Raw genomic sequence first — 26,279 nt, forward strand, 5'->3', positions numbered from 1 at the left:
CAGTGGAAATTCATGTGTACGTCACGTTGCCAGTTTGGAGCTGTGCAGTTAGGACACACGTTGCACTGTCACTGCGATCTCCCAGAAGGCATTGGGTGGCACAGTGTCACATGTAATTCACTTTATATGGCACTGTAACCGTGATCATCTCTGTGTGTGTGTGTGTGTGTGTGAGAGCTGTGCAGCCCTTGTCATAATAATAATACATTTTATTTATATAGCGCCTTTCCCATGCTCAAGGCACTTACAGAATATAATAAAGAACGGCAGCATATACAGTATATAGCATTGTACAAACCTGATAAATAAATAAAGAAGATTAAGACAGTGAATGTCATCTCAGACCCAAGAAGACCCCAGGCTAGAATGGCAGCCAGAGGGGCTTCAACAAAGTCCAGAGTATCAAGGGTCTGACTACGTCTTCAGTGGGATGTTCCAGTGTTATATTTAAAATACATTTGCAAGAATTCCCGTTTTCGCTTTGTCGTTCTGGGCCACTGAGTGTCACTTTTAGCACGAAGCTGACAAGATGTGAAGAACATGGAGAGTCTGAAGACTTTCCCAATCCTCTGTCCGCTGCTGTCCAGTTGACGTTCTTTTCCAGGTTTCATGGGCTGTTACTGCTCATGAGGTGAACAGAACGCTTATCAGTCAACGGGGTCAGGCCATGGGTGTTAACTGCTGAAAGGTGTGAAGTTTGTAGCTCCACTGGATAAAATGTCCAGCAGCCCTTTGGTAATAAATGAATATTCAACCAGTTATTTCTTCTTACAGTTTTGTCCATACTGCCTATGTCATGTGATCAAGTGTGACAGTGTGACTGGTCATCCTCGTCCAACACATTATAACATGTCGGTTGTCTTTCTTCTCCACCCCACAGGACTTGATCAAGGTGCATTTTTCTTTACTGAGGGCCATTGATCTGACCATGATGGCAGGTGGAAGTGGACTGGCTAAAATATTCTTGGAATTTAAAGAACGGTAAGAAACAAACAAAAAAACTTTGCATTCGTTAACGTTATTTAACACTATTTTAGGTATTTTTTGGAACATGGGGATTTTATTTCTGATATCTGAATAGGACTGTCCATCCATCCATCCATGCATTTTTTAACCCACTTATCCTGAGCAAGATTGCAGAGAAGCTGAAGAAGCAAACATTGGGCGCAAGGCAGGAACATTCTCTGGACAAGAGCGCCAGTCACACACAAACAATTATTGGTTCTTCTAGATCAACTCTTCCTGGCCCTCTGCTTGGTGATTCTGTATGTTGTCTTCCTTGGAGTCCACTCAGCAAGTCCTTGTGTATTAACAGAGCCTGCTCAGGGTGGATGAGCACAAGGAATGTTCTTCTAAGTAATATGCGTGGTGCTCTTAAGGGTCATACCCGTGCCGATATCGAGGCACAAATTATTAGAAACATAGTAGATGGTGTTATGGTGAGCTGAGCTGCTCATGTTTTGTGAGTCTTCATCTGTTTAGACCTTTGATATGTATTCCCTACTTTGAGTTTGTCTAACGTTTAGTCTTAGGTGTCCATTTGATTTCCTAGTTTTGACCCTACGCTCAGTTTTTTGGATTACAGTTTCTGCCTTCGTCAGGCAGCAAGAAAATGAAAGTCGGGTGGGAACTGTTTCAGTAAACTGCTTTTGACTGCTTCTGCAAGCGGTGCTTCTGGTGTAGCAGGATGACCGGAAGGCTACTGGGTCAGACTGGAAGCATCGCCACGGCCCCACGGAGGGCTTCTCATACCCTTCAGGACTGGAAGAGAAAGAGGGGATAGAAGGCATGTCTCACAAAAAAGGGGTCCCGCAGTTTACCTCTTGAGTAGAGCCTCCAACGCACTCCCATAGCACCAAACTAGAAGTTGGGAATCTGATTTTTTGATTGTTATTTTCCTGATAACTTCTTTTAATTGAGTTCAGCATTCCGTTTTGTATTTATTGCGTTGCCATTTTGTTTATCTCTGCCATAGCCATTTTGTAGCTTTGTTGCAAAGATGCAATGTGACGTCACCCATGCAAGTTGACGTCCAAGACTGTGCTTACTTCCTAAAAGGCCGTTTAGGAGTATTTGTTTAATAATAATAACAATTCTTTACATTTATTAGTTTAGTAAAGACTCTCTGTTTATTGGCTACTAGGTAGGTTTGTTCAGCTCTTTGGTTTTGGCATAATCTCATTCGTCCGTCCATTCATTTCTGACCTTTGCCCCGTTATTCTGGTTTATGTTCATCTGCTGATTCACCTTAACGGCCCGGGTGGCCTGCTGTTCACCAGCTCCTGATGTCAAGTGGTCATCAGAACATACGACGCCAAATCAGTCTATGAAGTCGATCGCGGGTCTTTGGCTCAGGGTACACTGGCACACTTTATGGACCAGCACAGAAGTCCAGTTTAACACTTTTTCTGTTTGGGTTCCAGTTGGACAGGCTGTCCCTGCCATTCGCCTTAACTTGGGGTGTATTAATAATATCAACAAGTTATATAAATGACAAGCAGTTGTTTGCAAGGCATTACTGTATAGAATCAAACGCCATGGTTGGCAAGTCTGAACAGGATTCGTTGGACTGGTGAAGTCACTTTTTAAATCTAAATCAGTGGCCTTGTCATTATTTAGTGCCAGTCGTCACTTCTGTTTGCACGCCTGTCTGCTTGTTGTTAATTATTCTAACAATTGATTTGATGCCACCTGTCCTGCTGTGACGTGCTGGCAGGGTCTGCATGCGTGTTGAATCACCAAAAAGCTTTCATCTTCCGGATTTAACCGCATGCTCCTTGCTCTTATTTTTCAGGGGGGGCTTCATTTGTTCCCGTTGCTAATTTTCACTTCTTTCCTTTGATGGCTGCCCTGTCAAAATTCATTAACTGCTATCTGCCTCCCAGAGGGTTACAAAGCCGCATGTGATTTATTATTGCTAATGGCCACCAAACATTTGTTTTCACGTTTATAATTAAAATAATTAAAACTTAATCTAGGTGGGCTGGCGCACAGCGGCTTCAAGAAAAGTTTTGATTGGCCGAATTAGAGAATTGTTCAGAACTGTGATTGGCTGTCCATTCATGCAGTTCGTCTAATGGCCGATGGTTTTTTCAGTCACATGAATTCATTGCTCCGTGTTAAGTGTCTCGTATGTATGCTTCATTATGTTCATTTTTACACGTGTGTTATGAGTGTATGCAAAATACAGATATGTGTTTGTTAGTTCATAAGAAAATGGCTGTAGAAATAGCTTTTTATAAAAGGAGAACATTCATTTTAGGCCGCCCTTTCAACACACCCTCTGCTATGGGGATGGACTGTAAATAATTAATGACATGCTGCGTGTGTCTCCTTTATCGTCATTAATTCGACACGTAACACCACACTGATAAAAGAATGCTCTAGAAAACCACTGAAAAGTTTAGGGTTAATGGCACTTCATCTAGCAAGTTCTGTATTGTCTGCTTTGCTGAGCTGCAGCTAGAAACGGTAAAGAGGGGTGTGTGAGGTCAGTGTGGGCCGAAGTTGGAAAAGCACGAGGAGCGTCATGTGAGGCTCTTATCACTAAGAGAAGACTCGATTGGAGAAGAAAGGTAGGACCGGGATGGGATTGGTGGAGGGGCCATCTTGGGAATGGCGTCAGGCCTTTACTGTCAGTGTCCCGTTGGCCCATAAATGCAGCAGGGAAGTTTGAAGTGAAAGTGATGGTCACTCCAGCCATCACAGCTGGAGGGCCTACCAGAAAGACTGACCAGTGTGAAGGAAACCCGGGCGTCAGCAAGCCCAAACCCTGACACGAACACAGAAGCACAGTCCTGGGTTCAAATACTGGGAGGTTTTATTATATTTTCCTCTAAAAAAGTGATTATAAACACAAACTCAGGTCTTTTCTCTCCACAATATTTCCTTTCTTTCCTTCTCCTTAACACACTCAAGTGTTGCTCCACTACCTCCCAGCTGCGATTCGCTTGAATATAAGAGAGTGCAGTCCCTTTTATTTACTTCCGGTGCCAGGGCGATTGCCCGATCGAAGCACTTCTGGGCCACCTGGAAGTCCATTATAATAGGGAGCTTGTCTCTGTGCAGCGCCCTCTCGTGGCACCCAGTGATCCCAGCAGGGCATGCTGGGAAATATAGTCTGGACGTGAATATCCAGGACTGCTGCCATCTACTGTGCTGGGGGAATAAAAACTCCCCGACGATTATCTCTTCTTCTGCAGGGGCTGTCCATCCATCTCTTCCTTCCGGGTCTGCTTCCTGTTTCCATCCTGGCCGGAATGCCCGTCCAGCCCATGTGACATTTACACCAGCTCACCGCCTAACACAAAGAGACCTTCCACCTGAGCACTCGGCTCATTGGCTGTCTAGCCTTTGCCAAAGAGCGCTGCTGTTCATCCAGGTTGCATTTGGGGTAAATTCCACACCCATATGTAATTACTTCAGTTTTAGGCATATTTTAGGAGCTTAGAACGTTTAGGGTAAAGACTTATGAAGAGTTGTACCCACTCGCCTGCTTGGTTGCTGTATATTTTGTTTCCTTTGTTTTAATGTTTCAATGTGTTCACGAGGTTTAAACTCATTTTTAGCGTACTGCTAAAGCCTTATTTCCTTAATCCATCGTGCAGGAGGTGTTCTACCTGCTATGCCCAATCATCCAGTTGTGATAAATAATACCGAAAAGACATGATAAAGGTTTGGGGCAGCCTCCTGTATAATGTATCCTGGCTGCTAAAATTGAAATGATTGAACAGAGATAACAAGAACAACATTTATTTCTAGAATGCATTTTCATACACTAGATAGATAGATAGATAGATAGGTGTGAAAGGCACTATATTAGATAGATAGATAGATAGATAGATAGATAGATAGATAGATAGATAGATGTGAAAGGCACTATATTAGATAGATAGATAGATAGATAGGTGTGAAAGGCACTATATGATAGATAGGTGTGAAAGGCACCATATGATAGATAGATAGATAGGTGTGAAAGGCACTATATGATAGATAGATAGATAGATAGATAGATGTGAAAGGCACTCACTATATGATAGATAGATAGATAGATGGATAGATAGATACTTTATTAATCCCAAGGGGAAATTCACATACTCCAGCAGCACCTTACTGATACAAAAAAACAATATTAAATTAAAGATTGATAATAATACAGGTAAAAACAGTCAATAACTTTATATAATGTTAACGTTTACCCCCCCGGGTGGAACTGAAGAATCACATAGTGTGGCGGAGGAACGATCTCCTCAGTGTGTCAGTGGAGCAGGACGGTGACAGCAGTCTGTCGCTGAAGCTGCTCCTCTGTCTGGAGATGATCCTGTTCAGTAGATGTGGTGGATTCTCCATGATTGACAGGAGTCTGCTTAGCACCCGTCACTCCGCCACGGATGTCACACTGTCCAGCTCCGTGCCTACAATAGAGCCTGCCTTCCTCACCAGCCTTCTAAGGAAGTATAACCGGCTCTGTCCTTTCTTACACAGAGCATCAGTATTGGCAGTCCAGTCATGGTGGAGCTCAGAGTGCTTTACATGATGAAGAAAGAGAAAAAAGACAAAATAAATAAGAATTAAAATAAGGGAACACTAATTAACATAGAATAAAAGTAATAAAAGTAAGGTCCAATGGCCAGGGTGGACAGAAAAAACAAAAAAACTCCAGACGTGTGGAGAAAAACAATAAAATCTGCAGGGGTCACAAGGCGACGAGACCACCCAGCCCCCCTGTAGGCATTCTACCTAACATAAATGACCTCACAGTCATGTCCTTATTGTATTCAGGAAGAACTTGATGATGACGGTCATTTGGACTTCTGGCCTTTGATCCATCAATTTAGGATGTTCACAAGACTGAGTCCAAAACAGAACTGATCAGAGACAAGAAAGATGGCGGCTTTAAAAGGCCTGTTCAGGAAGTGACATCATCTTTAGGGTCGGGACCGGAGGTGACGTCCATGGGACCAAAAGTGACACCATCTCTGGGGGCCAGTGCCAGAAGTGATGGTGTTGGGACCGGAAGTGATGTCATCTCTGGGGCCAGACCCGGACATGATGTCATCGAGAGTGCCAGAACCTGGCAGTATTTCCCAGGAACGGTCTGCAAATAACTGAGAAAGACAGTCGGTACACTCTGCCACCCCCTGGTCGGTGGTGATATTACCATTACTCAGGCACCTTTAGCTGCCTCCTACTCACACGTGTGTGACACAGTGTATCATCCGCTCTTACGTCACTTGTCCCTTAAATTCACCGTTTCTCAACCTTTTCGCCCGTGCGGTACCCTTGAAATAATATTCATGTCCTAGGGAACTCCTACATAATAATTATATCATTATTAGTCAGTCAGTCAGTCATTATCCATCCCGCTATATCCTAACACAGGGTCACGGGGGTCTGCTGGAGCCAATCCCAGCCAACACAGGGCACAAGGCAGGAACAAACCCCGGGCAGGGCGCCAACCCACCGCAGATCATTGTTAGTGTTTTATTTATAAATTTAACGATCATAAGGAAAACATGTATAACATAATATAATAATAGTAAGTGCTATACTTAATCATCTATTTGCAATTTTCAATAGCATAAGATAGATCAAAGTAAAATGTCATATAAACAAATGTAAGTACCAAAGAGATGTTATTCGTGAAACATCCATCCATTATCCAACCCGCTATATCCCAACACAGGGTCACGGGGGTCTGCTGGAGCCAATCCCAGCCAACACAGGGCACAAGGCAGGAACCAATCCCAGGCAGGGTGCCAACCCACCGCAGGACACACATAAACACACCCACCCACCAAGTACACACTAGGGCCAATTTGGAATCGCCAATCCACCTATCCTGCATGTCTTTGGACTGTGGGAGGAAACCCACACAGACACAGGGAGAACATGCAAACTCCACACAGGGAGGACCCAGGAAGCGAACCTCAGGTCCCCAGGTCTCCAAACTGCGAGGCAGCAGCACTACCCACTGCGCCACCGTGCCACCCTTGTGAAACATACATGATTAATAAAATGTACTTTTCTAGTGTGAAACCTGCGCCACATTTTCATGGTTAGAAATTTCTATAAAATAAAAAAAAATTAAAAGAAGATGATAAATAAAACATAAACTAATACAATTAAAGCAGGCTGTGTTTTTAAACAAAATGTATTCGAACAGAAATTCAATAAACCTGAAACATTTGTTTGAACAATGACATTTAAAAGCAGCATGTGCGTGATGTGATGTGCATCTGACTGCGTCTGAGTTGGTCAACATAACCTCAGAGCAACAACTTAATAACTTTGTGATAATTAATTGTTAATAGTTTCATCATTTTCATACATCAACATCACAATGACTACTGATTACTATAGAATAGCTAGAACAATATCGAAAAACGGCGAGAAACCCACGGTCGGATAGTCCACTTTTGGGTTTATGTTCAGAGAGTAAAGAATTTAGAAGGTTACATTTGATATGTGCTCTAGCAGCACCACCTCATGATTTGGTGCATGAAAGTCGTGTTTGAACGCCTGCTCGAACATTTTTAAAATGCATGCTTATTAGTTCAAACTGTATTTAAACATGTCAATTTCTTAAGTTTGAATACTCAGACTTGTTTGTGTAATTTAAAAACACAACCTAAATAAGAGAAAACAAAAGAAATACATTGCACAGAGGAATAACGTACAAACTTTTCATATTAATGACTGAATACATACATACCTGCACGCTAGACAACACGTCGGATTGATGAGAGGCTGACTGGACTTCTCACGTTTCTTGCTTGCACCAACCAGCAGCAGTTAGCTCGTAAGCGACATGAGCGCTAGTTGCTGTATGAGAAGCGAAGCATGGACAGCACTGCCACACATCCTAGTGGCTGCTAATTCAATTAACGCAAACTCAAATTTATTCCTGTTAGAGAAAGTTTAGTATGATGTTTGCTGATGACATTGTGATCTGTAGCGAGAGTAGGGAGCAGCTTGAGGAGAACCTGGAGAGGTGGAGAGGAATGAAGATCAGTAGGATCACCAAGACAGAATACAAGTGTGTGAATGAGAGGGAGGTCAGTGGAATGGCGTTGGCGAAGGTGGATGAGTTTAAATACTTGGGATCAACAGTACAGAGTAAGGGGGATTGTGGAAGAGAAGTGAAGAAGAGAGTGCAGGCAGGGTGGAGAAGAGTGTCAGGAGTGATTTGTGACCGACTGATATCAGCAAGAGTGACAGTGATGGTCTACAGGATGGTAGTGAGACCAGCTATGTTATATGGGTTGGAGACGATGGCACAGGAGACCGAGCTGGAGGTGACAGAGTTAAAGATGCTAAGATTTGCATTGGGTGTGACGAGGATGGACAGGATTAGAAATGAGGACATTAGAGGGTCAGGTCAAAGTCAGAGAGGTGAGATGGTGTTGGTTTGGACATGTGCAGAGGAGAGATGCTGAGTATAATGAGAGAAGGGTGCTAAGGATAGAGCTGCCAGGCAAGAGGAGAAGAGGAAGGCCTAAGAGAAGGTTTATGGATGTGGTGAGAGAGGACATGCAGGTGATGGGGGTGACAGAACAAGATGCAGAGGACAGGAAGATATGGAAGAGGATGATCTGCTGTGGTAACCCCTAACGGGAGCAGCTAAAAGAAGAGAAGGTTTATTATCTTCTTCCACTGTTCAACTTTATTTATTTGCCGCTGCTATTCATTATCATTTCTCACGAAACCCCTCGCGATGTCTCGGGAAACCCTGGTTTGAGAAAAGCTGTGATAAAAACTGCGCAGTTCATCTCATCTCTCACAGTCTTCCCATCACTCCAGGACATTCATACTACTACCAGGGTCATCAGGAACATTATTAAGGACAGCACACAGTAGTATCTTCACACGTCTGCCATCAGGGAGATGATACAGGAGTGTGATATGAAGGACAACAAGACTCGCCAGTAGCTTCTACCCACAGGCCATCAGTACATTCATCACTGCGCCCTCCACGTTCCATCAGTTCCATTGCTTGTTACCCTGTCTGTAGCACGAGGCACAGAGCACTTCATTTCTTGGATTTTCTTTTTTCTGATTATTTTCTGATTTCTGCCTAATTATTACTTTTAGGTTAACTTCTGTCTAATTTATTGTTTGGTGTAATGGAGACTGGCACAGTAAGATGGTTTGAACCATTTTGTGTTTTTTTTTTTTACTGTGCTTATGACAATAAACTTCTTGAATTCTCTGATTTAATTTTATTGCTTTAAATGAACCAAACCTTCTGATAATGCCACGATGGGTGTCTTGCTCAGTCCCAGCACCCTAACCTTAATTCCTTTTAAAATGATGTCTGAAGTCACCGTATGGCAGCAGGAGTTGGTTGATGAATTTTTTTAAAGACTCTCCAGTGTTCTCCGGGTACTGCATGCCAGTGATTTTGAGGGCTGAAGGTCGCCCCGCTGTGCCCCCCTGACGAATCTTGTAATCCTTTCACTTCAAATCATCTGAAAGTCACTTGAACTCGATTCGAGAACTCGCGAGTGAGCAGCTGGCGAGCTACGTCCGCACAATGTCAGTCGGCTAAACCGTAAAGTTAGAAATGAGAAGAGCACCACGGGGCTTGAAGTTGGTGTGTAACGTGAGAGGATGGCATTTCAACGAGATGTGCTTTTCACCAGTGGGTTTGGGGGGGGGTTCACCCCTTTTGGTGTCTTTTTTTTCTGCTGTTTTCATTTAATCCACTTTCTGTTTTTAGCCTTCTGATTTATGGAGAGTACTGCAGCCACTTGGAGAATTCCCAGAAAACGTTAGATCACCTCATCGCCACACGGGAAGACGTTAAAATTAAAGTGGAGGTAAGCAGAGCGGGCATAATGAACGCGTTTCTTGACATCTACTGGAAACCTGTGCCAGTGTCGTTGAAAGCTTCTGGAAATGAGAAGATTTTGACTTTTATAAACTTTTCTTTTACTATTAATTGATTCAGTTTTAAACATCAAGTTTATGACATTTGTGTGATGAGGGCCACCACAAAGGACCACTCCTCCAATAAACGATATTTTTTTGTCTGTTACTTACCTAATGGTCAGCACATGTGTTTTTGTGGCGGAAGGAGACGTTCTGGCAGCATGTCCGTGTATGGAGGCGCCCAGTGCTGGTCCACCGTGTTATAATTTGGAATCTGTTGATATTTTAGGATTTTCTTCACCCTCTTCGGCTTTCTGGCACTCATTCTGGGTTCTCAGATTTTGATTCTGACGTTTATTTTTGATTTCCCCGGTTTACTTTAATTGCCGATTACAGTCGATCTATGTTCCTACCCTCACCTATGGTCATGAGCTATGGGTAGTGACCAAAAGAACGAGATCGCGAATACAAGCAGCTGAAATGCTGAAATGAGTTTCAATTGCAGGGTGTCTGGGCTCTCCCTTAAAGAGAGGGTGAGAAGCTCAGTCATCCGGGAGGAGCTCAGAGTAGAGCCGCTGCTCCTCCACATGGAGAGGAGTCAGATGAGGTGGCTCGGGCATCTGATCAGGATGCCTCCCTGGTGAGGTGTTCTGGGCACGTCTAACCGGGAGGAGGCCCAGGGGAAGACCCAGGACACGCTGGAGGGGCTATGTCTCTCAGCTGGCCTGGGAATGCCTTGGGATTCCCCTGGAAGAGATAGAAGAAGTGGCCGGGGAGAGGGAAGTCTGGGCATCTCTGCTCAAGCTGCTGCGCTTGCGACCCGACCTCGGATAAGCGGAAGAGGATGGACAGACTTTAATTGCCACCTCTTATCTTTGAGCCATTTTGGCCGCCATCTTGCATTATTGTTACGATCGGACTTCTGTCGTCAGGGCATTGTTTGGAGGTCGTGACCTTCAGTTAACCCTTAAACCACCGGAACCGGCTATAGTCGGTTCCCAGTGCAATTGGGAGCTGACACTGGAGCCGTACATTCGTTGAGCAGCCAGCTCGTGACCACTGGCGCCCCCTGCAGCCTCAATGTCCCTGGGATTGAGCCGCTGCACTAGACTGGCGTTGGCCAGTTCAAGCGCAGTTGGCTCGCTGATTTACTGCATTTCATCAGTGGCGTCAGTCACACCTTCTGCATATCATAATTGATTGTTCCGGTAGTTTCTTTAATAGTTTTTACAGTTGATTGGCGGTGTGTAAAATGACCAGCGTTGCAGTAATTGTGATGCTCTTTGCATGAAAAAAATACGTGTTCCATTAAAAATGTCACTTTTTCTTGGCGAATTGTGACATTTCCTTAAAAAGTGCAGCAAAAAAAAGTATTTGGCGTCCAGGGGTGTATGTGTCAGTTTAAGGGTTAACGCGGCACTGGAATGGCCTACCAGAGAGCCTGAGAACACAGCAGATGGTGGGCTGCTTTAAAAAACAGCTAAAGACTTTTCTATTTATCAAAGCTTATTAATAAGAATGCTCTAATTATTGTTGTTTTATCTCGGTTTTTATCTTGCCTTGCCTTTGTTTAAACTTTTTATGTTGCACTTTGAGATTTACTGCTAATGTAAAGTGCCCCTATAAATGAAATGCATTATTATTACTATTATTATTATTATTATTACCAAGGTCATCTGAGCTGTGGGCACCAAGCCCTGTTGTGTTGCTACAGAACTTTAATTTATAAAGCGCCCTTCAGTACTGGTCTTCTCTAAGGTAGCAAATGAGTTCAAAATTGCCGGCTGCAGCACAATAACGTAATTCTGACGGTCGTCGTTGAGAGAAACAGCTGAGGCTCGGTTCGCATACAGTTCAAAAAACCGAAACTAACATTAGTTTTGTACGCAGTTCCCCACCGGTGGCCCACCAGAGTTTCTGAAGGTGTGTTTGAGTGGTGTAGGATGTTGGAGCGAGGGTGGGCCGGGGTGTATTGTGTTACTCAACACACCATGAATGAAGGGTCTACTGACGTCTATTCAAGGCATCGCATCAGCAGTGCTCACATATCAAAAAAGGAGACAACTGGTTATCACCTGATGGGAGAAATGACTGTGGCCTGCTTCAGAGAAGCCAATGACGTAATCATCCCCTGAAAGACTCGTTCTCGGAAGATGAACCAAAGTTCAGTTTAGCCTTTGGCTCTTCTGCCAAACTAATGTTTTCTGATGAGTGCGTTACATCAGCTTCACATTTCCGGGACTCAAGGGGCCATTCCAGCTGAGAACGATTGATCTAATTGTATACAAGTCTCTGTTTCCAATATGGAAGATTCTAGGAGAGTCTCCCAGAGCGGAGGTCATTGTACTCATTTCTTTTTCTATTTATAGGCCAAGTCTTGATGGATTTGACAGCACAAGCGTCACACAGCTGGATTTGGGGATTTTCTGTCATTCATCTCCACAGATCCTCTCAAGCTCTGTTAGATGGGAAGGATGGAGATGTTTTATTGGGTTTGTTTTATCCTGCAAGGTCCTATGGGTGACCCTGTATGTTTCTCCTTAATAAAATGTCTCAAATCAAATCCCACTCACTTAGCACGGTGTGATATTTTAGCACTCCCCCCAATTCCCTTCTACATCTGTGAAGAGTGAAGGAACACACAGGAGTTTGGTGACACGTTTAATTATGTATGATTCAGAAAAATGCCCAGAGATATTAAGGAATCCAAATACAGTGTGAGTATCGTCATAAACCATTCCTTTATAGCCTAAGTGGCAGTGCCTCTTGCACCCATAGGGGGTCTCGACTTACCTTCAGTCTGGCTCAGCTTTGCCACCACATGGCCTTTGAATGGAGTATTGAAATCGGCCACATGCCTGCCGAGTCAGAGTCGTCTTCATCCTGGCCTTCTCTTCATGGCCAGAAGGTGAGAGCGAGAGGGAGGATGAAGGCAAGGTGACCACCTTTATGGCATTCTTACCACGTTACACAAACCAGAATGACCTCCGATTCCAAACCAATCATAAGCAGCCACACTTTAGACCAATCAAATTCAAGTACAACTCATCCCCCAGGTGCTCAGTTTAGTCACTTTGTGGCCTTCCTGCAGTGGGTGGCTTATACCCTCCGAGGCCAAACACAGTCGCCCCTTGCCAAGCTGGTCTGATGCTCCGTTCCCCTTCACCGTAAATTCCTCATCCTGAGTCCAGTTCTAAAGACAGTAGCAGTGGTGAGGGGGTGAGTTGAGGTTGGTTAGATAAACGTCAAAGCACCGCCGTTGTCATCGATGAAGTAAAACAGGCCTCCTGAAAAGCTAATATTACGTTTGCTTTGTCTAGCTTACAAATAAAGACGTGCAAAATCAAACTGTCAAACTATATGTGATATATGACAGCAGCCCAGGGTTCAAGTCCTCACAGGTGCCACAGTGGTAGTGCTGCTGCTTTGCAGTAAGGAGACTGTGGAAGGTTGTGGGTTTGCTTCCCAGTTCCTCCCTGTGTGGATAGCGCTTTGAGTACTGAGAAAAGCGCTATATAAATGTTCTGAATTATTATTTATTATTATTATTATTATTAAGTCTCAGCTCTGGCTGGACCACTCAAGAGCAGCGTTCCTCCTGTGGTGTCTTTGCTTTGTCCTGTTGGCCACGTCTGAGGTGCGCTGCGCTCAGTTGCAGGTATTCATTAAGGATATTTCTCTGGACCACTCTGCTCTACGCTCCCTCTGAACATTCTCTCAAACCCAACACCGTCGATTAGTTATGACCAGATGAGCTGACGGATGGGGACAGATCACATGGAGCAAGAGGATGATGTAAAAAGTGTTCTGCGCTTTTATTGAAAAGAATCGAAACAAAACAGTGTCCAAAGAAATAGGGCCGTGATTCAAAAACGTCCATAAATAAATAATCCATAAAAACAAGTGAATCAATAAATCCATTCAAAGCAGAGGTTAGAAATGCAGTCGATGGCTCCTTCATGTTCTTTTCAGTATGACCCCACCCAGCACACCTCCTCCTTCGTCTCCCCGGCTCACCCATAACTCACGTAGGCGGCGGCGACTCGCCAGCTGTGATCTTCATCCCCTGACCCCCATCTTGGCTGCCTCCTCTGAGGTCGGCACTCCTCCCGTCATCCTTCACGCACCCGCAGTCGTACCTCGGATCCCTGGGGAGGTCACCCGCCATGCTCGCCCCACTCCACGCCATTGTTCAGCTCCTAGAGCGCCACAACTTACGAGGGGTCCCTGATTGTGCTCTCTTTCCCATCAAGGTGGCCGGATCGTCCTACCTGAGACCCTACTCTTCAGTCGCCTTTTAACTTCTGTTCCTTTTCGTTCCATTTTTCCATACCCCCTCTTGTACTCACACTTCTTTTATAATGGGGACGTGGCAGAGGTGTGGCGATTAGCAGCTCCCGGCATCAATTACCTGTGCACTTAAGTGCAGAAACGCCCGCGCCGCATTGCGCCCAGGAACTGCTCAGACCTTAAGCTTTGAGAGCGGCGATTAATTATTTAAAAAGGCAATCAGCCGCTGACCTCACTTTACCACATTTGTTCCATTCAGCCATCCCAGACATGAACCCAATTAAACATCTCTGGAGAGACTTGAAAATAGCCGTCCACTGATGGTCTCCATCCAACCTGCGGAGAAAAATGGAAGAAAATCCCTAAATCCAGCTGTGTGAAGCTTGTGGTGTCAAATCCAAGAAGACTGCAGACTGGAATCGCTGCTAAAGGGGCATCAAAGAAGTCTAGTCACGTGCAGTGTTACGGGTTTATGTTGGGAACGGCTGTTTGAGCAAAACTCAGAACTGTCGTATGGTGGTCACAAAGTGAACGGGTCATTGCAAACTGGGGCTCCGTGGGACTGGTGTGGGTCATTGGTAGGCAAACTTTAAGTGCCAATACAGAGTATCACAGATTGATCTTCAAGTCTCAGTGTCCGCACGCGGGGTTTCTCAACCACTGGAAGGTCGTGAGGGGCTCACAGTGGGTTGTCCAGATTGCCACTGATGGGTCAAGGGTTGTCATTGTTGGGTCGCCTAAGTGATCGGTAGCACTGCAGGATGTATTTCTCTGTTTCTAAGTGAGCTCCTTTCACCAAAATTGTGCTCATTTCACAAGTGCTTGTGGGTCATCAATGAACCTCAAAAGGCAAAACTGGGGCATGGGACCATAAAGACAGGAGGTACAGGCTGAATGCATTAGACCTGTGGAGTGGCGGCGATCAAATCAAACCTTAAAGAGCCCTCCAAGAGTCAGAAAATATGAGACCCTGTGAAATAATAATGGCAATAATGAAAGATTTATTACTGTGACTGGTTTTGGCCATTTCTAAACCATTATTATTTTGTTGTTTTCCAGTTGCCTGCAGACTGTAAGTACGAATCGCTTTAACTCGGTCGGCCACATACCACTGCATGACTGTACTGAGTAAACAGTCCAAATACAGTGCATCCAGAAAGTATTCCCAGCGCTTCATCACTTTTTGCACATTTTGTTATGTTACAGCCTTATTCCAAAATGGATTCAATTCATTTTTTTCCTCAGAATTCTACACACAACACCCCATAATGACAACGTGAAAAAAGTTTACTTGAGATTTTTGCAAATTTATTAAAAATAAAAAAATTGAGAAAGCACATGTACATAAGTATTCACAGCCTTTGCCATGAAGCTCCAAATTGAGCTCAGGTGCCTCCTGTTTCCCCTGATCATCCTTGAGATGTTTCTGCAGCTTCATTGGAGTCCACCTGTGGTAAATTCAGTTGACTGGACCTGATTTGGAAAGGCACACACCTGTCTATAGAAGGTCCCACAGTTGACAGTTCATGTCAGAGCACAAACCAAGCATGAAGTCAAAGGAATTGTCTGTAGACCTCCGACACAGGATTGTCTCGAGGCACAAATCTGGGGAAGGTTACAGAAAAACTTCTGCTGCTTTGAATGTCCCAATGAGCACAGTGGCCTCCATCATCCGTAGGTGGAAGAAGTTCGAAACCACCAGGACTCTTCCTAGAACTGGCCGGCCATCTAAACTGAGCGATCGGGGGAGAAGGGCCTTAGTCAGGGAGGTGACCAAGAACCCAATGGTCACTCTGTCAGTGCTCCAGAGGTCCTCTGTGGAGAGAGGAGAACCTTCCAGAAGGACAACCATCTCTGCAGCAATCCACCAATCAGGCCTGTATGGTAGAGTGGCCAGACGGAAGCCACTCCTTAGTAAAAGGCACATGGCAGCCCACCTGGAGTTTGCCAAAAGGCACCTGAAGGACTCTCAGACCATGAGAAAGAAAATTCTCTGGTCTGATGAGACAAAGATTGAACTCAAGTTTGGAGGAAACCAGGCACCGCTCATCACCAGGCCAATACTATCCCTACAGTGAAGCATGGTGGTGGCAGCATCATGCTGTGGGGACTGGGAGACTAGTCAGGATAAAGGGAAAGATGACTACAGCAATGTACAGAGACATCCTGGATGAAAACCTGCTCCAGAGCACTCTTGACCTCAGACTGGGGCGACGGTTCATCTTTCAGCAGGACAACGACCCTAAGCACACAGCCAAGATATCAAAGGAGTGGCTTCAGGACAACTCTGTGAATGTCCTTGAGTGGCCCAGCCAGAGCCCAGACTTGAATCCGATTGAACATCTCTGGAGAGATCTTAAAATGGCTGTGCACCGACGCTTCCCATCCAACCTGATGGAGCTTGAGAGGTGCTGCAAAGAGGAATGGGCCAAACTGGCCAAGGATAGGTGTGCCAAGCTTGTGGCATCATATTCAAAAAGACTTGAGGCTGGAATTGCTGCCAAAGGTGCAGAGACAAAAGTATTGAGCAAAGGCTGTGAATACTTATGGACATGGGATTTCTCAGTTACTATTTTTAAGTTTTAATAGTTTTTATTTTTAATAAATTTGGAAAAACCTCAAGTAAACTTTTTTCACGTTGTCATTATGGGGTGTTGTGTGCAGAATTCTGAGGAAAAAAATTAATTTAAACCATTTTAGAATAAGGCTGTAACAAAACAAAATGTGGACAAAGTGATGCGCTGTGAATACTTTCCGGATGCACTGTACAATGTGCAGGACAGTCAGCAGTGCACTCCCGTGATGGCTAGTCGTGTAGTCTGACATCCCCAGCGACTCACTCCACTAGATTCTGAGAAATTAATTCCTGCATTTATCTCTAGTAGGATTGACTCCTGCAATGCGGTGTTCACTGGATGTTCAAACTGTTCTTTATACAGCCTCCAGTTATTCCAAAATGCTTCTGCAAGAATTATTACAAGAACAAGAAAATACAAACTTATAACTCCAGTCCTTAAGTACTTACACTGGCTCCGGGTTAAGTTTAGGGCAGATTTCAAAATCCTCCTTTTAACATATAAAGCATTGAATGGCGGAGGTCCGGCTTATTTGTGTGAACTTATCATGACTTACAAATCTGTGCATCTCAGTCATCTCTGATGGAGGATCGCAGGAATCATCCGGTAGAGGGGTCCTTTTATCGGATTGGCTGGCCCAGCACTGACTCAGCTGTAGAATGGCCAATAGAGGGAGACAGCTTGATGGCCGAGGTCTCCAGGACTCTCTGAACAAATCCAAATCCTATTATGGGACATCATCTCCTGTTGAATTCTGCTCTGTACCTGTAATATTTCTGTTGCACTATTGTATTGTATTGACCCCCTTTTTTGACACCTACTGCACACCCAAGCTACCTGGAAAGGGGTCTCTCTTTGAACTGCCTTTCCCAAAGTTTCTTCCATTTTTTTTCCCTTAAAGTGTGTTTCCTCGTCTTCTTAGAGACTCAAGGCCTCTGTCAAGAGGCAGGGGCTGTGAAAGCCCATTGTGGCACTTCTTGTGTGATTTTGGGCAACACAAAAATAATTTGTATTGTATTGTCCACAACTTGCCCCTCAAGCATGTTTGACTTTGTCTTTAGTTGTAGGGCTTCTCTGTTTGCAGGACAGATGATGTCCACCGAGTGCTCATTCTGAAGTACAATGCACAGAACCCAGCAGTGAATAATGAGACCAGTGGATGTTTCGGACCTCACAAACAGAAGGAGGCTCGTCTGTCTGATGTCTCGTGTTTTACAAACCACAATAGAATGGACAGGCTGAGATTGCTGCTGAACTCGCTGTACAATACAATACAATACAATTTATTTCTGTGTGGCCCAAAAATCACACAGGAAGTGCCTCTTGACAGCCCCCCGGCCTTGATTCTCTAAGAAGACAAGAAAAATAAACCTTGAAGGGAAAAAAAAATGGAAGAAACCTCGGGAAAGGCAGTTCAAGGAGAGACCCCTTTCCAGGTAGGTTGGGTGTCAAAAAGAAGGGGGTCACAACACAACACAATACACAGAACAGAACACAAGTAAACTTCATTACAGTATACAAATAAAAATATTACAAGTACGGAGCAGAATTTAACAGTAGATGATATCACATAATTTGACTTGGATTTCTTCAGAGAGTCCTGGACACCTCGGCCATCAAGCTGCCTCCCCCAGTTGGCCATTCCACAGCTGAGACAGCGCTGGGCCAGCCAGTCCGATGACAGGACCCCTCTACCTGACGATTCCTGCGATTCTCCATCAGAGGTGACTTTACCTTAGGCAGGCAGGAGGGCCGTGACACCAAGTGCCACATTTGAGTACCAAGAAGAGAAACCGAACAGGTGAGGGTTACTAACAAATTATAACAATCACATTACTTATAGTGACCGAAAGAACGAGATCGCGAATACAAGCGGCCGAAATGAGTTTCCTCCGCAGGGTGTCTGGGCTCTCCCTTAAAGACAGGGTGAGAAGCTCAGTCATCCGGGAGGGGCTCAGAGTAGAGCATCGAGAGGAGTCAGATGAGGTGGCTCGGGCATCTGATCAGGATGCCTCCTGGACGCCTCCCTGGTGAGGTGTTCCAGGCACGTCTAACCGGGAGGAGGCCCCGGGGAAGACCCAGAACACGTTGGAGGGACTATGTCTCTCGACTGGCCTGGGAACGCCTTGGGATTCTCCCGGAAGAGCTAGAAGAAGTGGCCGGGGACAGAGAAGTCTGGGCATCTCTGCTCAAGCTGCTGCCCCCGCGACCCGACCTCGGATAAGCGGGAGACAATGGATGGATGGATGGACATTACTTATGTTTTAGTAGTCATCACTGACAACAGAGATGCAGTCTGCACAGTTAATCAGCAGCTCTAGTCAGTGTGTGCTAAACTGAAGTCGTTGAGTCTTTTAAAACTGAGACTAAAGGGGCATCTCTTATAGTAGCAGGCAGACCACTGCACACTTTAGGGGCCCACTGTAGGTAAAAGCTCGACCTCCCACTGTTATTTTATTAATTTTTGGAATCATAAGCAGACTGGCATTTCAAAATCTTAATATGCGCTCAGGTTTGTAAGTCGCGATAAGTGCGAGCACCACTGTGCGGGAAACTCATCTCACCGTCGCTATATTTGGCCAGTCCAGCAATTTTCAGTCATGTAAGCTGACACGGTCCAGTGACAAGATCAGCAAATCTGACATGCTCAACGACTCGAAGTTACGTAATGCGGCATCAACTTTAGTCGTATCTAAAAGAGAACAGTTTGTGAATCCGCTCGGCCAGTCTTAATCCTCTTCCACCTGTCATTTACAAATGCAACAGAGCCAAATCTTTCCAATTCAGAAGGATTCTGGCAATCATTAAATGTGAACTACGACTTGCAAAGCGTGGGTGTAAAGGGGAAGAGGTGGACGGCACACCTAAACAGCCGGGGTGCTGGGGCACTGAACTCCATCTGTCGACTGTAAGGAAATGAGCAGATTGAATATTGTGAGCCTGCTGTGGGGGCTGGGGGTCCCATATTCCTGTTCTGAAACGTTTTTCACTTCCGGTCGGCTGTGCACTAATTTACACCGTTTTGTAGCACTTAGCAACTGCCAGCGCCATTCTTGGCCGGTATTCAGCATCCACGCAGTGAGAATGAGACCGTGGGCGTATTTTAGAAATGACCATCTGTTGCATTTCTCTTGAAAGAAGGAAGATGCTTCATCTGCGTTGGCAGCAAACTGAAAATGCCTCCTTCACTTTTAATTTCTATAATTACAGTAAGACTGAAGTCTTGATTGAGAAGAACTTAGCTACTACCCAGCTGAGAGGGTCACTCGCAATCCCTGCTGTCTTCTCATCAAAAAATCTGCAGCCTCTGGAACTCGGTTGGTGTGTCCGGAAGAGGAACGTCGACCACAGGGGGCTCACTGATGGTTGGCGTTTAAAGCCGACATCACATTACACGACTTCTAGTCGCAGAGGATCTCAAACCTGACAACAGCAGTTGCTGATCTCCTCACCTGAGGATGTCAAATTACACGACTTGAAATCAAATGGTTTAGGGTTAGGCTCTAATTTTTTCCATCCCTGTATTCTCCTCACCTCGTGCACAAGTAGAATTTATTCTTCTGCTCAATTGTATTAGCAGGGCCTCTCTAGCAAAGCTCAGTTTTGCCCCCATTTTTTAATTTCTTTTATCTTACCCATTATAAACCAGTTGTGTGGGTGCTGGACCACCACCTGCTATTTTTTGCCCAGTCACCCCCTTGCATGTTTGATTTCATCTCCAATATACGGAAATGGCTAACAGTGACACTAAATTGTGAGCCGTGTGGCACACCTTTCCCTTCCTTTATCTTTATCTGGACCCTGTTTCTGAGTAATTTAAGGGTCCAGAGGGGGTGTAATCTAGTTTTTAGGGAGCAATATTTGTTGCTTTCACCTGTAGGCCTTTTTAGCAGACTTTTTATTTATTAATTATGCATTTATAGTTATTATTAATTTAATTGTTTCTTTTGGCAGCTTTTAAGCTACAGTTGTCACACCACTTAAACCAATGACAGAATAAGGGGGTGGATCCCCTAATCTATTATTTATGTATTTAATTAATTATTCTTTATTTCGCTTTATACAATTTCTCGTATTAGGAATTTGTTAGTTTTTGCACACCCATTGGGGTCGGAGCACAGGGTCAGCCATTATACTGCGCCCCCTGGATGAAGTGTATGTTATGGGCTTTGCTCAAGGGCCCTTTTTGGCATAACGGGGATTTGCATCGGCAACCTTCCGGATACCAGCGCAGATCCCGTAACGTATGAATTGATTATAAGTTAATTTGTAAAGCTTTAGGTTAGAAAGAAAACTCGCCTTTCATCCGTAACCTCAGAGGTTAGGAGCCATGTAACTAGCATGTGCTTGATAATGAAACCTCAGGGGCTAAGTCGCTCTCTTAGCATGTGTTACGTGAATAATATCACATATGCCATTCCTTAGGGTGCAATGGGGCTACATAATAATTAGTATTTGTTTTTTTGTCTGTGCTGAGTGCGTTTTGTTTTCATCGTCCCGTTTGCTATGCCATATGTGTGTATCAGTAAATGTTGTCCCTGTAAGATAAAAGGGGAAGGATGATGAAGGGACACTGCAACCCTGAGATGGAAATTACTTGCTGTTTTGTACCATTTACATCCGGGACTGTCGTTATTTAAACTAGAGGAGTGAAAAGGAAAAAGGAGCGGAGAAAGAGAGAACGAGAACGAAGCTCGTGAGAAGGAAGGAGCCATTATTTACAGTCATTTCCACCCATCGTCCCGTTGATGGTGCCATTCCATTACTTGCTTTTCTCAAGATCTGGGTCAACCTGTGCAGAGAAACCCCGGGGTTTGGATTCCCACCAACCATTGCTGAGGACACATTTGATGAGGACGTTTTTGTATTGTCGGGAGGAAACAAGGCAGCCAGTCTTCAATATCCGCCAGACGTTTACAGCTTTGGGACTCACTTATCATATACGTTTCATCTGCTGTTTATTATCAATCTGTGTTCGTGCTTATGTGCTGCGATAATCCGTTTATTGTTTAGGGGTAAGGGAGGGTCTTTGTAAATAGTATTATTGTTGAATATCTGTGCGCTCGTGTATATACAGTAATATATATATAAGTGTTCACAAGGGTCATTGGGATAGTGGTGGGTTGTGTGCACTTACATATTATTAAGTATTCGTCTGTCCCTGTGTGTATATACTGTATAATAATCACTTACAATATATCCGCATTTGATTTTACATTCCTCGCTACTATTTGCTTGTTATTTTGTCGTGTTGTGGGAAACAAGGACAACCTGTTAGGCTTATTATCGTCTTGAGAGTCTTCAGGTTAGCCAAGGCAATAGTCTTAGTAGTGCACTGGCCGGTCTGGGAAAAGGGGTCGGCCGTTACAAGGGTGTGTTTCCGATTTAAACCTCTGAGGCTGGGCGGCTTAACTTAACGTGTCTTACATTTCATTCAAAGCCTAACTGTGGACCGAATACTCACCACTTATGAATATTCAGACGGTAAGACACAAGAGGCTGATTCTCCAGTGTGTGTCCACAGGATTAGTACTAATACTAGTATTATTAGTATTAATACTCTCGATAGCAAAGTCAAAGATCAAGCATAGTTCACAATACGTAACGATTTATTATCTAGCAAATTCAAAATTATATGTAGTAACAGAAATAATTACAAAAATACAGTATGTGATGAATAATGACTAAGAAAACAGATGTGTGCTCCGGGTGACTGCCTGTGAATCTTCCAAATTGCTCAACTTTTTGTATTCTGCTACCAGACCAGTTCTGGGGCTCTAACTGGAAACAAAGACTTTGATACAATTAGGTAAACATTTACAGATGGAATGGGGTGACTTCCAGAAATGTGAAACCAAAGTGACAGATCCGACCGTGATGTCAGAAAACACCAAAACAAGACACTTACTGACCCTGAGAAATGACCAAAGGATGAGACGTAAAACTGAGGACCTGACTCCCTGTGGTCATAAAAGATCCCTGAGCATCCTTTGTCATAAACGTTCTGGTTAGATTGGCCACCACGGCGTAGACTTTCTAGACCCAAACCCCCCCCCCCCCCCCCATCTCTAATTGGCTATCTCTTTCTGTCAACACTTAACAGCTCTTGTGTGGTGAGCCAACTGGATGGTACACATTGGTGGTGATCGAAGTGGCTCCCACTCACTGTGTTAAGTGCTTTTATATAGATCACTGCTCAATGTAAATAAATATTATTATTATTATTACTAAAGGCTAAACTACTGTGTAAACTCCTAAAGGCTTATCTTCTGAGAATGAGTCGTCTTTCAGGGGGTGATTTCTTCATTGTCTTTATTTGTCCAGTCTCCATGATGGTCAATCTGAAGCAGACCATAGTTGTTTCTCCCATCAGATGATAACCAGTTCTCTCATTTTCTTTATTCTGTAAACAGGTCAGTGCTGATGCAACACAGGATAGTCGTCGGTAGTCGGTTGATTCATGATACTGTCAGTCATATGATATACGCCTGTGCACCCTCGCTCCAACATCCTACACCAGCCTTAAACATCATCAGAGAACCCTAAGAAAATCTTTCTTAGTTGCCATTGTGAAACAAATGTTAGTATCAGGGTGGACTTCCACTATGCCTGTGCCCGAGCGCAATTGTCTAACCCTGTCCCTACTACCCAGCTGGCCTGAACATCCTGGGCCCGGGCACACTTCTGTCATGACCCCTCTACCTGACGATTCTTGCGATCCTCCATCAGGGATGACTTTACCTTAGGCAGGCAGAACAACTTGGCAGGTGGGCCGTGGCACATTTGAGTACCAAGAAGAGAAACAGAAGAGGTGAGAGTTAGTAACAAATTCTAACTATCATGTTACTTATGTTTTAGATAGATAGAGATAGTAAAGGCACTATATGATAGATAGATAGATAGATAGATAGATACTTACTTAGTGCTAATGACTAACAACAGAGATGCAGTCTGTACAGTTAATCAGCAGCTCTAGTCAGGGTGTGCTAAACTGAAGTGGTGAGTCTTTTAAAACTGAGAACAAAGGGGCATCTCTTATAGTAGCAGGCAGACCACTCCACAGTTTAGGGGCCCTGCAACTAAAAGCTCGACCTCCCACTGTTATTTTATTAATCCTTGGAATCCTAAGCAGACTGGCATCTTGAGATCTTAATGTGTGCTCTGATTTGTAAGTCATGATAAGTTTAATGATAAGTACCTGTTAAGCCTCCACACAGCACTGGCCTCGTCTGTTGGCGAGCACCACTGTGCTGGAAACTCATCTCACCGTCGCTATATTTGACCAGTCCAGTGATTTTCAGTCATGTAAGTTGACACAGTCCAGTGACAAGATCAGCAAATCTGACAGTTGATTCATGGTGCTTTGAGTCATACGTCTGTGCACCCTCAATCCAAAATCTTATGCCAGCCATAAACATCAGCAGAAAACCCTAAGAAGCTCTTTCTTGAGTCGCCATTGTGAAACTGCATACAACACAAATGTTGGTATCAGGGTGGCCTCCCGCTAGGCCCGTGCCCAAGTGCAATTGCCCCCCTACCCCCCGTTCCTAATCCCCTGCTGGCCTGCATTTGCATTCCGCGTAACGTTCTGGGCCGGGACCATGTCACTCCGTGTTCGGGTCTCGTTTTGGCTTTACACAGAGTGACAGCAGGCATGCCAAATTGATTCGACTAACAGTACTTTGTGATTCTACCCTCCTACACATTTATTGAGCGTTTTGCTGTTAATTGTGCTGCACGTCCGAGAAGATTTTTACGATGATAAATGATGTTAAGGGAGGAATTGGCAGCTTTTCTTGCCAACTGCAATTCACATTCATCTGGAAGGTGAGCATAGAACTCTGTTTTTAACTCCTAAGATATTGAGTGAAATGAGAATTGCTGATTTGTTGCATCATTGGCATCACTCCTGTTTCCTGATGAACACACACTGTTCCCAAATGCTACTAAACCGTGCTCGGGTCCCACCTCTTCCAGGCGGGCCAGGGCACAGTTCGGTTTGGCCTGGCACGGAGTGATCACACTAGTCAAACAAACTGTACTTTGCGGGGTTACAGAAATGCTTGGGCACGGAATGAGTTGCCAGTGTGGGTACGCCCTCAGTGAACAACACTCAGCTGTTTCTCTCAACGCCAATCATAAGCATCATGTTATTGTGCTGCAGTGACAATATTTAATGGATTTGCTACCTTAGGAGATCAGAAGGACTGGACTGGCAGCGTTGCAGCAGGGCCAAGTCGCAGAAAAGCTTCACAGGTGACGCCAGCTAAACAGAAGAGCACTGCTGAAAATCTGAATGTAAAGCTGCCCAGCTTACCTAAGGAAACACCGAGCCGCCTTTTTACACCGGCATGCTGTGCAACAGTAGACGCCACTCTGTTTGGGCCTCCAGAATGACTTCTTCTCTTTGAATGGAGGCAGAGCGGCTCTTTGTTCACATCAAACTGTAACGTGTAAGATGGCTCCGTCCTCATTTTTCTCCCAATTTGTATTTCTGTGTTTGTTTTTCCGTCTCCTCCAGGAATGTACAATGAAAGTCCAAGAAGGCAAGTTTAAGCTGCAGGACCTGCTGGTTGTCCCCATGCAGAGGGTGTTGAAATATCACCTCCTGTTAAAGGTACACTGAGTTTGTTTTATTCCCTTTTGTAAAGCCTCGCCACACTCGTCTCGTTTCAACATAATGATTTAATGATTTCCCTTCAGTTGATGTTACTGTGTAATTTGCTCTGAATTGGCCGTAAAGCCGCAGATCTGGAAACCCCAGCAGAAAATGAATGGCTGTGAGTATGAAGTCAGTCAGGCAGGCAGTCATTTTCTAACCTGCTTATTTCTCAACAGGGTCATGGTGGGGGGGCTAGCGTAGGGCTCAAGGCCGGGACAACCCCCCTGGTGAGGGTGCCAGTCCATCACAGGGTGAACACACACAGGCCTCGACTCCACATTAGGCCCAATTTAGCGTCGCCATTTCACCTAAACCTGCATGTCTGTGAGAGGAGACCCTGAGAGAACATGCAGACTCCACTCCAGGAGGACCCGGGATGTGAACCCTTGTGTCCTTACTGCGAGGCCACCGTGCCACCCTGTGTATGAAGGGGGGGACTTTAAAGAAAGAAACATTTGAACGTTCAGTTCAGGTCAGGTTCCAATGAATTGTTCTTTTGTGGTAGACAATCCTAACCAGCTGATCTGTTCCTTGCATTCCATCACGCGTCACCTTGTAAAGTTCTTACGCTAAGCTGTAGAATAACTCATAGTTATGGACACAGCAGCTGTTCAGCGTCCTTGTGTTTCTATATGTAGTCACCGTGTAAGCCCCAGGCTCCTAGAAACCCCGGATTCTGACACTTCAATCAATCAATCAATGGCATCGCTTTGTGCCTTAGCAGCTAAGCGAGGTTCTCCTTCCTTGGCTGTTTCGCTTTCTTTGAGCTTCATGCTGTAGCCTCGCACTTCCAGGCCGGACAGACAGACTTCCACACATAGATGTTCATATATATAAGATGTGTATTGTTAATAGAGCTGCTTTATAGTGCCTTGCAT

General features: G+C 44.6%; 1 protein-coding gene across 2 annotated transcripts in view; it reads left to right on the plus strand.

Moving 5' to 3' along the window:
* The window catches only part of vav2 (vav 2 guanine nucleotide exchange factor), a 522,340-nt gene that overhangs the window by 399,390 nt on the left and 96,671 nt on the right, over positions 1 to 26,279 (plus strand). For both annotated transcript variants that reach the window (XM_028809081.2, XM_051931588.1), the window contains 3 exons: positions 881 to 981; positions 9,722 to 9,821; positions 25,261 to 25,356. In XM_028809081.2, the coding sequence (XP_028664914.2) occupies positions 881 to 981; positions 9,722 to 9,821; positions 25,261 to 25,356 (297 nt within the window). The remainder of the gene's footprint in view (positions 1 to 880; positions 982 to 9,721; positions 9,822 to 25,260; positions 25,357 to 26,279) is intronic.

Source organism: Erpetoichthys calabaricus, chromosome 9, assembly GCF_900747795.2.
Source record: "Erpetoichthys calabaricus chromosome 9, fErpCal1.3, whole genome shotgun sequence".
Classification (NCBI taxonomy): domain Eukaryota; kingdom Metazoa; phylum Chordata; class Cladistia; order Polypteriformes; family Polypteridae; genus Erpetoichthys; species Erpetoichthys calabaricus.